Source organism: Eucyclogobius newberryi, unplaced genomic scaffold, assembly GCF_026437365.1.
Source record: "Eucyclogobius newberryi isolate DKJ021-1_F unplaced genomic scaffold, fEucNew1.0.hap1 SCAF_14, whole genome shotgun sequence".
NCBI lineage: Eukaryota > Metazoa > Chordata > Actinopteri > Gobiiformes > Gobiidae > Eucyclogobius > Eucyclogobius newberryi.
The window spans coordinates 27,820,023-27,832,639 of NW_027315768.1; the positions used below are offsets into that span (position 1 = coordinate 27,820,023).

Sequence of the window (12,617 nt, forward strand, 5' to 3'; positions counted from 1 at the left end):
AAACGCGCTGAAGAAAATGTGGTAAACGAGTTTAAAATGTTTATTTGCGATGAAAGGCGCGCAGCAGACAGGCGCGCACTCTCCCCGGGGCCGCGCAGGGACAGACGAGAAATTGCTTCACGCGCTCTTGTCTTTTGACTTAATACCGCTTTTTACATTTAATTTAATGCTATTTTGCGTTGTCGGCGGTACTTTATAAAAAAAAAAAATGATACTAATTTATTTTATTTATATTGTATGAATCAATAATCTAAGTGCGGCAGATCCTTAAACCAAGTAATACAATAACTAAGGCCAAAGATATAATATAAACATGTATACATTTGCTCAGTGGTAACCAGATGTATGATAACTTATGACCACAAGACAGATATTTAAAAAAAAACGCTATAATATTAAACATTTTTCCAGAATTTTGAGTTTTAATTGTACTCCTTGAACCGTGTCATGGACACAAGTTAACACGTAGTTGGTTATGCTCCACTGTGCCTAATATTTGCTTTGGAAACCTCAGTGGGCTTTGCAGTGGGCCGGACTGTTGAGCTCTGTTGGAGATGTTTAATTGTTCACGGCCCAGGCAATATTGTTAAAACTTTATACCTCCATATTTTTCAGACTATCCTGATAATAATTTGGAATCCGGCAGAAACACTTGGTCGACTTCCCAGTGTTTAAAAAAACTGTGAATTTACCTTCTACTTTTGCTTGGAAGATTAAACACTGCCATTTTCTTGTTGATCAAAAACACTTTGCTGTTATCTTGAAGAGACTTGAAGAGACACATCGCCCACAATCACAGCGTATAACCATTTTAGTGAGATCTCTAAATATTAAATGCCGTCCATTATTTAACAGCTGCAGATAGGATGGAGATTCAAGTTTAATTCCTGCTCATAAATGGACACGTTTAGCATGCATAATCAGTACAAAAGGCGCAGTGTATTATGAGAAACAAAAAAGGCGTGTGGTACCGAGCGTCTGTCCACACGATCCTCTTCTCCAGATGGTCCAGAGTCAGTCCATTAGGCCAAGCTCCGATTTCCATGTCTTCAAAAACAATGTGTCTGCCCCCGCCGCTCATCGCCGCTGCCTCGATGCGAGGGAATGTGGCGTCCCAGTCGGTCCAGAACAGGATCCTAGAAGACAAAAAGAATGATTTAAAGGAACAATTTTAAAAGTAATTTCCTCTACCAAAAGAACAATAGCAGATTTTTTACTCATGTCTCACAAAAAAAGTAATGATTGTAATTTTTTTTTTGAGGGATGAATGTACATTGTAGTCAACTATTATGTATTAACGATAAGGAAAGTTTATTTGTAGAACACAATTCATACACACGGCAATTCAAACAGGAAAAATGGATTAAAATCACAGAGCAGTCAAAAACATGGAAAAGAAGAGTGCAATTGCATTATTAAACACTATATAATTGTAGCAAGTATCATTTAGCGACATTTATCCAAAATTTAAATCAAGTTAGTGGCTGTTCCTGACTAGTTATACACACTTGTTTCGTTAATACTTAAGTGTAAATGTAAATTCAGAGACAGACTGTTCAAAACTCATTCTGACATGTTTTTCCCCCTTCAAGGTGGAATGGACGATTTTTTTCAGCAAATTTTTTATCATATTTCCTCGTGGCGTGGATAAATCATTTGTCCTGCCACGTATCAATCATAAAACGCACCTATCGCTCACCTGCAGCCGCGTCAGGCTCGTCCCCACGTTTCCGCGTGCCTAAGCGCATGGATCTATCATAATATAGTTCCCTCAGTGTACGGGGCAAAATATAACGGAGAAAGACAGTTTGAGCTGATGCAGAAGTGGACAGAAATTTACGGGAGACGAGAGATGCGATGCGATCCGTCGCGCTAATAAACAAACGCACGTGTGTGTTGTATCAGTCCACACGGGGGAGTGGCATGCGCACTTCCACCTGCGTTCTCAAATCGCCGAAAAATCGTCCATACCGCCTTTAATTATTGACAATAAGTCTGCTAAAATGTCTTGTACAGCATTGTATTATCCTTGTAGGTTAGCCCATGTCTCCCACAGTGACAAGTTGGGACACTGAGTCACAAAATGTCATAATCCCGTCGCAAAGTTTACGCCTGAACTGCATCTTCCTCTGAACTAAGACCAACGCGCATCCCGAAATTGATTCGTTTGGATAGCCATCTTTATTTTGTGTCAATAAAAATAAATAGTGAAGCCTAAATCGAATGCCTTGCAGCATATATCCAAGCCAAGTGCGTGTCATTGATAACGGCCGGTGAGAGAGTGCCATGGTACGAGACACTGGAGCATTATTGGGTGCACAGACAGGCAGCGAGTCCAAGAGCAGCAGCAGTGATCCAGCACAGCCCTCGGTGACACGCCCGCGAATGGGAAGCCATCTGTTTTATTATGACTTTTCACAGCTCAATGAGGCCTGAAAATGAACACCGCCATTGATTCGAACATCCACGCAGTGTCAGGAGTCCTACAGTGAGTGGAAAGAGAAAAAAAGAAACACGGGAAACACTATACTCGTCCTGACCTGCCACCTTTCGCAAAGTCAACGCGAACAAAAGGACAAAACAGGACGGTGACGTTTAAATCACACCTGTTCTTGTTTTTGTGATTTATCATTGATTTTTTTTCATAGCAAGTACGTCAAGTTCTATTTATAACGCACATTTAAAAACAGCGCAATGGCCGAAAGTGCAGGACAAAGGCAAAAGAAAATACAGTTAGAGGTAAAATAACGCTCTAAAAATGTTCTGCTCATCTTGTGTTAAAAGCCTGTGCGAACAAAAAGGTTTTTAACAAAGATTTAAACAGAGATTGGGCTGTTCTAATGGCCAGAGGAAGACTATTATATTGGGAACCCGCCACTGCAAAAGCGAAGCCCCCTCTGGTCTTTAACCGTGACCTCGAAACATCTAAAGTCCTCCGATTTGCTGATCTCAATGCTCTACTAGGAACAGACACAAGCTCTGAGAGATAAGGAGGAGCCAGCCCATTCAAACTGTTTAAAACCTTAAAATCAAACCCTGAAGCTGACAGGTAGCAGTCCAGAGAGGCCAGCGCAGGAGAAATGTGATCATGTTGTCTGGTGCCTTCTGGACTAACTGCAGGCGGTGGATGGAGGCCTGGTCCAGCCCGGAATACAGGGAGTTACAGTGGTCTAAGCGGCAGGTTATAAAAGCATGAATGACACGTTCCGGGTCAGTGCGCTGGAGATAGTGTTTCACCTTACAGAGCAGGAGAGGAGATCTAACATGGCTGATTTTGGCTGAGTTCTGTCATAACTATTGCAGCATATACAATAAAACTTTCAGACATACACAATAAACAGGGAGGAGACTGAAATACACCAACTAGAAGAAATGTGTGGTTGTATTGTTGGAAGCACTGATGAAACGAATCAAAAAATGTCTAAATGATTGTAATATATAGGACAAAATGTAGTTAAAATTAAAGATACGTCATCAACAACACAGAGCAAACAACAAACACTTATTTTTTGTGTGATTGTCTGAAGTTCCTTAAAGGCACAGTGTGTACATTTCTGGAGGCGGAAAGTCACCTTCATAATGCGATGGAAATAGAATGTTAAAACTATACTTCAAATAGATACGTTTTATGCCATGGTGTGAAATATTATAGCTAAAGGAACAATGTTTTCATGGAAACAAGACAGACAAGGCTCCCCAGGGTCAAGAAAGAGTCAGGTTTGTGGAAATGCGAGCCTACTTACTGTAAGGACAAAGGGTTTTATACATGTTAAGAGCAATATATTCCTCCAAAATTAAAACAAAACAAAGCACCAGTCTATTTTATTTGCTAAAATGTCACGTACTGTGTTTTTAATATGTGGGTAGTAAGAAAATCCCCACTTGTATCCAAAACATGCACAGTAGGCTAAGGCGGAATTGAACAGTATTTGAATATACATGTTAGTTTCGAGTAAATATTCTATTCTATTCAAGTAAATGTTGGTAATAATTGACAATACACGAATGAACAGAATAATACTCACTAAAGAATCAACATGTAGTGAAAAACAAACAGTGCAAACTCTTGTTCTGACCTCACCCTTTTGCAAAGTCAACTGAGGAAAAAGAAAAGGGAGAATGGATGTCGGAGCTTAAATCACACCCCGACGACAACAGCGCGGCGTGAGGAAGAAATATCCCTGTCTAGATCGATATCTTTGTTCACTTGATAAGGGCCTTCTGATCAATTACCCTCCTCCTTCAGTGGATTCAAGTAATTGGATTAGAATTATGGCCTTGGGATGGAGAATGGACCCTCGGGCACCAAACGCACCCATTAATCCTACTTGGCCCTGACTTGAAATGCAGTCATCCTACCCAAAAAAAAAAGAGTAAAAGTAAAAGGGAAAAGATCAGAGCGGAGCCTCAAAGCTGATTACTCATTTCTTAAGAGTGTTAAATTGATTTTAGGAGAAGGGTCCAGGTTTTGGCTTATGAACTACAGTATGAAAATGTTGGCTACGGCGTTAAAAGCGTTTATCCAAAGTAAGCAGCTAATGTGCGATGCTAGCCACACACAGCGCAGCCTCCGCGTAATCCAAAGTCTCGTTATTCATGTCAAATGTACTACTTTTATATTTGTGGACGGAAAGCAGAGTCTACATATGCAGACATTAGTTTATGAATGAGTTATTATTTAAGTGCAGGAAGTTAATGGAAGTATATTGCTGTCAAAATTAACTATTAATTAAGTGAACATACTGTGCACGCTGTGTTGGAATCAGAGGAACTTTATTGCTATAGTCAGTTGACAAAATTCATAAACTAAAAAGTCATGGTAAAAAAATAAAAAATAATGTATAGTAAAAATAATGTGTTAGACATAAAATAAACTTTGACTAAATATAAACATATATATCAAAGTCAATATAACATGTATTAAAAAGAAAAATACAGAAAAATATTAAGTCAATTGGACAAAAATAATACATGTCTATATACCGTATTTTCTTAATTAGAAGTGCATTTTTCTGTTGCCCTTGTTATTGCAATGATACTTATCTAAAGTCTCTACCTTTTATTTATTGTTAAAATAAAAAAGGGAGTAAACTCGAGCTAACATTCCTCATAAACCAGACTAATAATAGACTAAAGACCATCCCGCTTCAAAAGATCTAATTCCTTCATACAGATGTCCTACCTAACTCTATGGAGATGTTAAAGCTTTACCCAGAATGTTCCACAGGATGGCATTAAAGCGTATTGCCATTACATTTAATCAATTACAGGTCTTTTTTTAAAATACCGTGAAAAACCTGCAAGTATTTCCACAGATCCGAACTGCAACTTGTATTATTGACTCACATGTCTATCTTTACAAAAATAAACAACTTTAATGATGTGAAACCTCCAGCAAAGAAAAAACATCTCCATGGAAACAAGCAGGAAAAGTTACATAGTGCACCTTTAAGCCTCTAATGTCTCAAGGCCATGACCCGCACATTAACCAACAAACTGCAACGATATGAAGATAAATCATCCATTCTCAGAGCGTCTATATTTGACTGATTCATAAACGTAATGTGCATTAAATGTAAAGTGTGACCGCCCCAAGTTATTTGTGTCTCATATGTTTTCCTCATTACTTTATGTCATTGCGCCATCAATTCTCTCTCCTCCACAGCAGCCAACGACATAAACCATAGGAATAATATTTGAGTCAATAAACTGTTTTAAAGGCGTGATAAAATGATCGGATGGCCAGGCCCACTACAGTGCAAGTAATATCCCTTTAACCTTCAACTGGAATGAAATATTAAGGTTCTTACGCGCACTGAATTTACACTTTATTAGACTCAGCAGTGACTTTCACGCAACTCAATTTCATATTGTAAATACAGCCAGTAAGTTTTTCTTTTTAATGATGTAATTTAATATGTATATAAATATGTATACCTTGTTCAAATGGTGAGTGGGTGCATGCTGATCCAATCTATCCACGGGTTTGATAAAGTACTACGGTAATACTAGTAGTGGCTAGTATTTTGACAAAGGCTGAAACTAATAAGTGAAATCAAATGCATGCAATCTGAATTATTTATTTGATGTATACAGTACTCTTTTTGAACAAGGTCAATTATTAATGCAATGTAATGGTAAAAGGGCTGTGCAGTTAATACATTTTAATCTAGATTTGTCATTGTCTCAAGCCAATCATATGTCAGTAAACGCATTCAAAGTATTCATATTGAAAATTTTGATCAATAAATATGATGGAAAGAGGGAAAGGTGCATTGTGTAAAAAAATATTACACTGTTGACAGAATGGAACGCAATATCCAGCATTTACTGACAATTCTCATTACGATTATACGGTTTTAAGAGAAACTAAAAAATGGTAAAAACCTGTCGGGTCAAGTACGGTAATCACTTCTTCAAATGTCCAAAGTAATGTGTCGTTTTAGTTCAAACTTTTCACAGATTCAAAGATGCTATGCTAATATTGTCAGGATTTAGAACGTCAAGTGCACCAGATATTCATCCAGACGATCACCTTTTAAAAACAGTTTGTCTTTTTGATCATTTCCTGTCATTTCTTCCAGGCCTGAAGCGTTCTTCTTCCCATTGACTCTGTCCCTCGTCTCTGTGTGTAACATCTCCATCTGGGATCTCTAACTTTATCTCCAAAACATCTGCCGCTCCTCACATTTTAGGCTTCATTACACCTCAAGCTTTCCTTTGTCGCCGCCCATTTGCACTCAAACTGTTTTATTTGGGCCTTGCAATATTGGAACTTATTGCGATATGTAGTGTGGCGGATAACTACTGCTTAATATGATCAGCCAAACTCTGTCGGATTCAAATACTTAAATTTGAGATTAAACCAATAACTGAATAAAGAAATTGAGGTTGAGGACCTTGATGTTAATGAGTTATATCTAGTTTGTTGCGATATTAATAGTTTTGCATTATATTGAGCAGGGTTTTGGACTCATATGTCATTTGTCAAAACGTAATCACAGCCACAACAATCTTCCCCATTTCTGCCAACCACGCCTCATATTCTTCTTTATTATGAGTAAAATACACTGATGCACTTGAGCATACAGGGTTCATGGTTGAGGGGCATTCACTGCGACGCTTGTCATTACGGGAAAACAGAGCCCTGATGCTAGTATTGATGTCGCTCACATTTATTGCTCTAATGGGCCTTGGCACCTCGGACATCTTCATACATCCGGCCGCATACACACGAACATGCTCATTTCTCTATATTCTATAACGATCGGAGCGCGTGACGGATGGCAGAAGATTCAATTAGAGTTTTATTATAGACTCTAGTTTGATGACTAGTTTAGTGTATTTACTTCTTTATTTCCAGTCTCTTTCAGGTTTATGTGAAGCGAATACAATGCAGCGAGGAGTTGGAGTGGACGTACCCTTGTCCGGGGTCGAGAGCGATGGCCCGCGGGTGCTCCATGCCTCCGGCGATCAGAGTGGTGCGCATGTCGCCGTTCAGCAGGGCCACTTCGATCTGGTCCAGGTTACTGTCGATCCAATAGAGTTTCCCTGTGATCCAGTCCACCGCCAGGCCCTCGGGAGTTGCCAAACCGTGCTGCACCACCACCTCAATCCCAGTCACACCTGGGAACAGAAGAGAGTATTTAAGTGATACTTGTAGTCTGTGCAGGTGCAAAAGTCTACTACAACTACTTAAACCACACAAGACTAATTGTACATGGTTATGTTAAGTGGAAGGTACTGTTAGTGAAAAACATTGTACTTGCCAACCCAGGAATGTGTGGCAAACATGTACTCCATTCTACGTAGTCATATGATGAAGGCGTGTACTTGTACTACGTGTACGCTAAAGGGATCAACTTGTTCAACAATGTCAACAATTATGTTGACATATTATTTTATCTATTCTCTCTTTGAGATTTTTCCTCTTATACTTCACCACGAGGCACACCGATAAAGTGCATAAACGGTCAATGTCTACTTATTAAGAGAGGTCCTTGTCCACAGAGCAAACCGCTGTGTGCGGGTCAGTCCTCGTCCACAGTGGGTCGCATTCTCTAAACATGGGTCATGAGAGATTTATGACCCTAAGTCTGAGAACCAATGAGCTATACAGTGTGTGCTACACACAAAAAGAAACTGCTTTGCAGAGAGCCACTTCCATATAAAATGCTTTCTACTGGGGGATCTATTAGATATGGTAAAATGCTTTCCCAGCTTTATATATAATCCTGCTGTTTACAATAATTCTCAGATGGTGTGGCTTTTATGTGCGCCTAACAAAGGAGTGAAATGTGCAGGCTTAAAAAGGTTATTTCTCCAGTTCCACGGAGCAAAATAAAAGAACTGGGACCACAGTGAACGTGTGCCACCTGCAGAGAGCACTTTCTGATTCATTTCTATGTGGAGGCTTTGACAAAAAACAACAGCAGTTGAAGACTTCAGCTTTTGGTTGAACTCTGTATTTTTAAAGGGGGAAATGTCAATGGGCTGGATCAGGAGTATAGACTGTGAGGGTGTGCTAAAATATCGATTCCAAGATATACATCTATATTAAATAAAAAAAAGTAAATATCAATACTCCCAGACTTTAGGGGGCAGTGCAGCGGAGAGCATAGAAGAGTCAAAGCAAGTGCTATGCACTTTTCACAAAATCAATCAGCTAGTTACGGTTGCCTTAAGAAAACGGAGCTCCACTTCTTGCTCCATTAATTCTGCAACTACTTAAAATCAAGTCGATTTAAAAATACTTAATGTGGATAAACCCAAGTGCAGTAAGTTTGAACAAGGACCACAAAGGTTCTAATTAACACTTTAAAATACATATTATTAACCATCTGTCAGGACTGAAAAGCACTAATAAAGCATAAAATGTAGTATATGCATTAGCTCTGGGAATAACCGGGTAATTCACGATTCAATGCGATACACGGCTCACAACATGATTCTACGATACATCACTATTTTGTAAAGAACCCAATACATTTAACAACCTTTTGTTAAACCACGACCTGCACAAACTCTTTTTTAATCATCAAAACAGTACGAATGTCAAATGTTTGGCATAAACAAGTTTTGTTTCAAGCAACACAATTGTATGGCTCATGTTGAGGTATCGATACAGCAGCCCGCGATATCGATACTGTATCCCCAAATTTAGTATCACAATATATCGATATTTCAATATTTTGACATCCACATCCACAAGATAAATACCTACAGACAAAACATCATACTACGTGCAAGGAATCACAACCAAACCAGGACTAGACCAAGGTCAAATGAGATTTAACCCATTCCTCCACAAGAACGTTTGAGAAAGCCTGATTTCGTGGACAGTAGAACATCATCTTCGCCCCCACAAGCCCCCGTGCCTCGCTTTTGTTCGGCCAATCCATCACCGCAGATACAAAGCCTGAATTTGCCCTGTCATCGGGCGATTGCATGTTACTGTGTGCTGTACCTCCAGACTCGGATAGGCGTCCTCTGTAGATCTTATCCTCCACCACATCTGTCCAGTAAAGCAGACTGCGGTTAAAGTGGAAGTCCAGGGCGATGGTGTTCCTAAGGCCGGGCACCAGCAGGCTGTAGTCGCGCTTGTGAAGGTCTATTCGTCTTATCTCGTGGCGGATGGAGAAAATGATAAAAGCCTCAAAGGGGTCTGGGGGGAGAAAAAAGAAGGAAAAAGAAAGCCAGAAAAACACATTATTTTCTACATTGTGTCAGTCACAGCTAAGGGGGAGTCTGAAGTAAATAGTGTGCATTGTGTGAAATAGGTTACCGTGGCTAAAGGGCTACTTGTGCGGTTATATTGAACTACTTTGTCACATTGTATAGTATGTTATCGCTACAACATCAAATACCTTACAATAGTCATTACTTAAAAAGCACTACATCTAGAAGTCTGAATGTGAACGCGTAGGCTAAAAAGGAGATATCTATTTTACATTTGAAAGCATTTCCGTTGTAATAGTTCAGTGATTTTGAAATGTGTGCAGTGAGTGCAGTTACTTGGCTCTAAACGGTATATCTTTTAAATTGTACTCTATTAATCTGGGTTTTATGGTACACTTTAACAAGAATTAACAAGTTGTTAGATTGTGTTTTATGCATCAGCGTTCTTTTACTGTGGCCTTGAGTGGACAACAGCTGGGGTTGTGGTAATAAATAGGAAAGGCTTTTGTAATTAGATACAACAGATTTAACTTTATATATATATATATATATATATATATATATATTGTTTAGTGTGTTGCAGTGGATTCTTCTTAATGAAAAAGTACACAAGGTTGAAAATACTGTAAATGGCTTGTGGTTTGAAGTTACAGTTTGATATAAAGCATTTCATAGGCAAGGCAAGTTAATTTGTAGCACAATTCATACACAAGGAAATTCAAAGTGCTTCACACGGTTAAAATCACAAAAACATGACAGAAATCACAAAAGCTTAATTCCTATTCAATCAATTTAAAAAGTTTGCTGAAATGAATCATATAATTCCCCCGTGCTTAGTGATCCGCCAGATGGAATCAGATCTATTGGACCACACTGGCAGACACTCCAGTCATTCCCATATTTGCCAGTGTGACATGTGGCTCCGGGATGGGCACATGGGCTTTTAGATACATTTTTCCCCATGTTTGACCGTCCTTAGACGTCAACGCACTATCTGCCTCTGCACACATCTGTGCTGAGTATGTATTTTTTACGACAACTCTCTCATCGACGCCTCCACCTTATGTGTGGAGCTTTTGAGTCTTTAACGACAAACCCAGTCTCGTCCGCCCCCTCCCTAGATTTAGCTTTCACTAAACTAATTGTCCCAGGCAAAACTCAACCAAAGCTTTTAGTGTTAAACTCACTCTTAATAATTTCATATACATTAATTAAATTCATAAATGTAAGAGTTTCAGAATGTGGATTTATTGTATTTGTATCATTATGAATTAACTGACGGAGAAAAGCCGCATTCATTGAAAAACTGACCTTGACTGAGTTATAAAATGCATTTAACTTTTAGAGGGCTATGAAAAGTCAATGTATATTTTCACTTGAATAATACAAACTGAATGCCCAAAACGGTCAAACTTCCACATCCATTAGCATCATTATAATACTGTGGTACTTTCTTCAACATAAGCACAAACTTATTCAGCTCTCTAATTTGTAGCTTAGCTTATCTTTTCCCTGCTATACACAGCGGCTTAATAATGCAGAGGGGAATAAACGTAATTATAATTGTGTCCTTGCTGCAATGACACTGCAGTGGGAACGGAAATGTTTGTTGTTCAAGATTTTCTATTATTATTTCTATTGAGAGAGAAGTCAAATAAGCTGTGAGCAAGATCCAATATTTTCCAACTAGATTGGGATGTTTATGTGAAAATTTTGATTTACGACAAAGCAGGAACATTGTGATGTGTTCTGAGGGAAAATGACTGTGTAACTCTTTTCTTGCCTAATGTAAGATTAGAGCCACAACTGCTATCAATCTCGGCGCCAAAAGAGAAGCGGGTAATGAAAACGAGGTTCATAAATCTGAGTGTGACACGGGCATGTGCGCCAGTTATACAGAGACGGTGGCGCGCAAGTCTCATTAAATAGATTTTTAGTGGTTAGAGCAGAGCGTTCAAACTGCAGTGTCAGAATATGTGCAGGAAATAGTGTTATTCAAGGAGAAAAGTCGTTTTTTTTATGTATATATCTGGTGAAACTAATGCATGTTGTATATTACATTATTACACTGTTTAATGTGTATATTAAGGCATTTCCAAAGATTATGAAACTTTACCATATAATTTAAAGTGACTATGATGACGGTTTGAAGTACTAATTTCACTAAAATGCAGTTCGGATGTATTCACGATTTAGCAAAAAAAAAAAGTTGGCAATATCAAAGTTTGGTGATTTTTTTAGGTTTATAATTTTACTTGCTGATTGTAAATTATAACATTAATATTCGCACTGGGAAACTTACCTAGCAACCGTGTTCTACACAATACACATTTACAAGAACACATCTTTATTGTGTTGCATTAATGTTTAAAGGAGCTTAAAGCAATTATGCAAATTTAGGAGCTTTAACGATCGTATAATTGCTCCTCTTTGTCATTAAGCCACTCATACTCACCGGTATTTGAGTCATCTTTATTCTCCTGCAATACCCGCAACGGTTTTTGACACATACGTATTTTACATTTGATATTTTAAATCAATATTGCGATTTAAGATGTCCAAAATACAACATAATGATCCACGGCCTTGATAAGAACTCGGCTCTACTAATACATATTCTTCAACTTTTCTTCACAAACAGCCACTTGATTGGTATGAAGCTATAATGTGTATTTACAACATATATCATCCCACCTAATAAAATCAAAAGATAAAATATATTAAGGACACAACATGAATAACTTGAAAAATCGTACCACAGGAAGGGCTAAACAGTGAACTTGACTTTCTTCAAAATAATATTACTCACACAAATGTAAATGTATGGAGCCCCGCAAGTGACATCAGCGAAATATTATATTTTCACAAAATCCACTGATAAACATTGAGTCTCCCCGGCCCTTCCAATTGATTAAGTTTGAAGCTAACAACTAGCTCGA

At 38.4% G+C, this 12,617-nt stretch overlaps 1 protein-coding gene across 1 annotated transcript in view; it reads right to left on the reverse strand.

Annotated features, from left to right (window-relative positions):
- The window catches only part of lrp1bb (low density lipoprotein receptor-related protein 1Bb), a 512,409-nt gene that overhangs the window by 195,229 nt on the left and 304,563 nt on the right, over window positions 1-12,617 (reverse strand). Inside the window, exons 24-26 of the mRNA XM_072445180.1 lie at window positions 9,467-9,664; window positions 7,422-7,626; window positions 972-1,136 (exon numbers count right to left, since the gene is read on the reverse strand). Coding sequence (XP_072301281.1) covers window positions 972-1,136; window positions 7,422-7,626; window positions 9,467-9,664 — 568 coding nt within the window. The remainder of the gene's footprint in view (window positions 1-971; window positions 1,137-7,421; window positions 7,627-9,466; window positions 9,665-12,617) is intronic.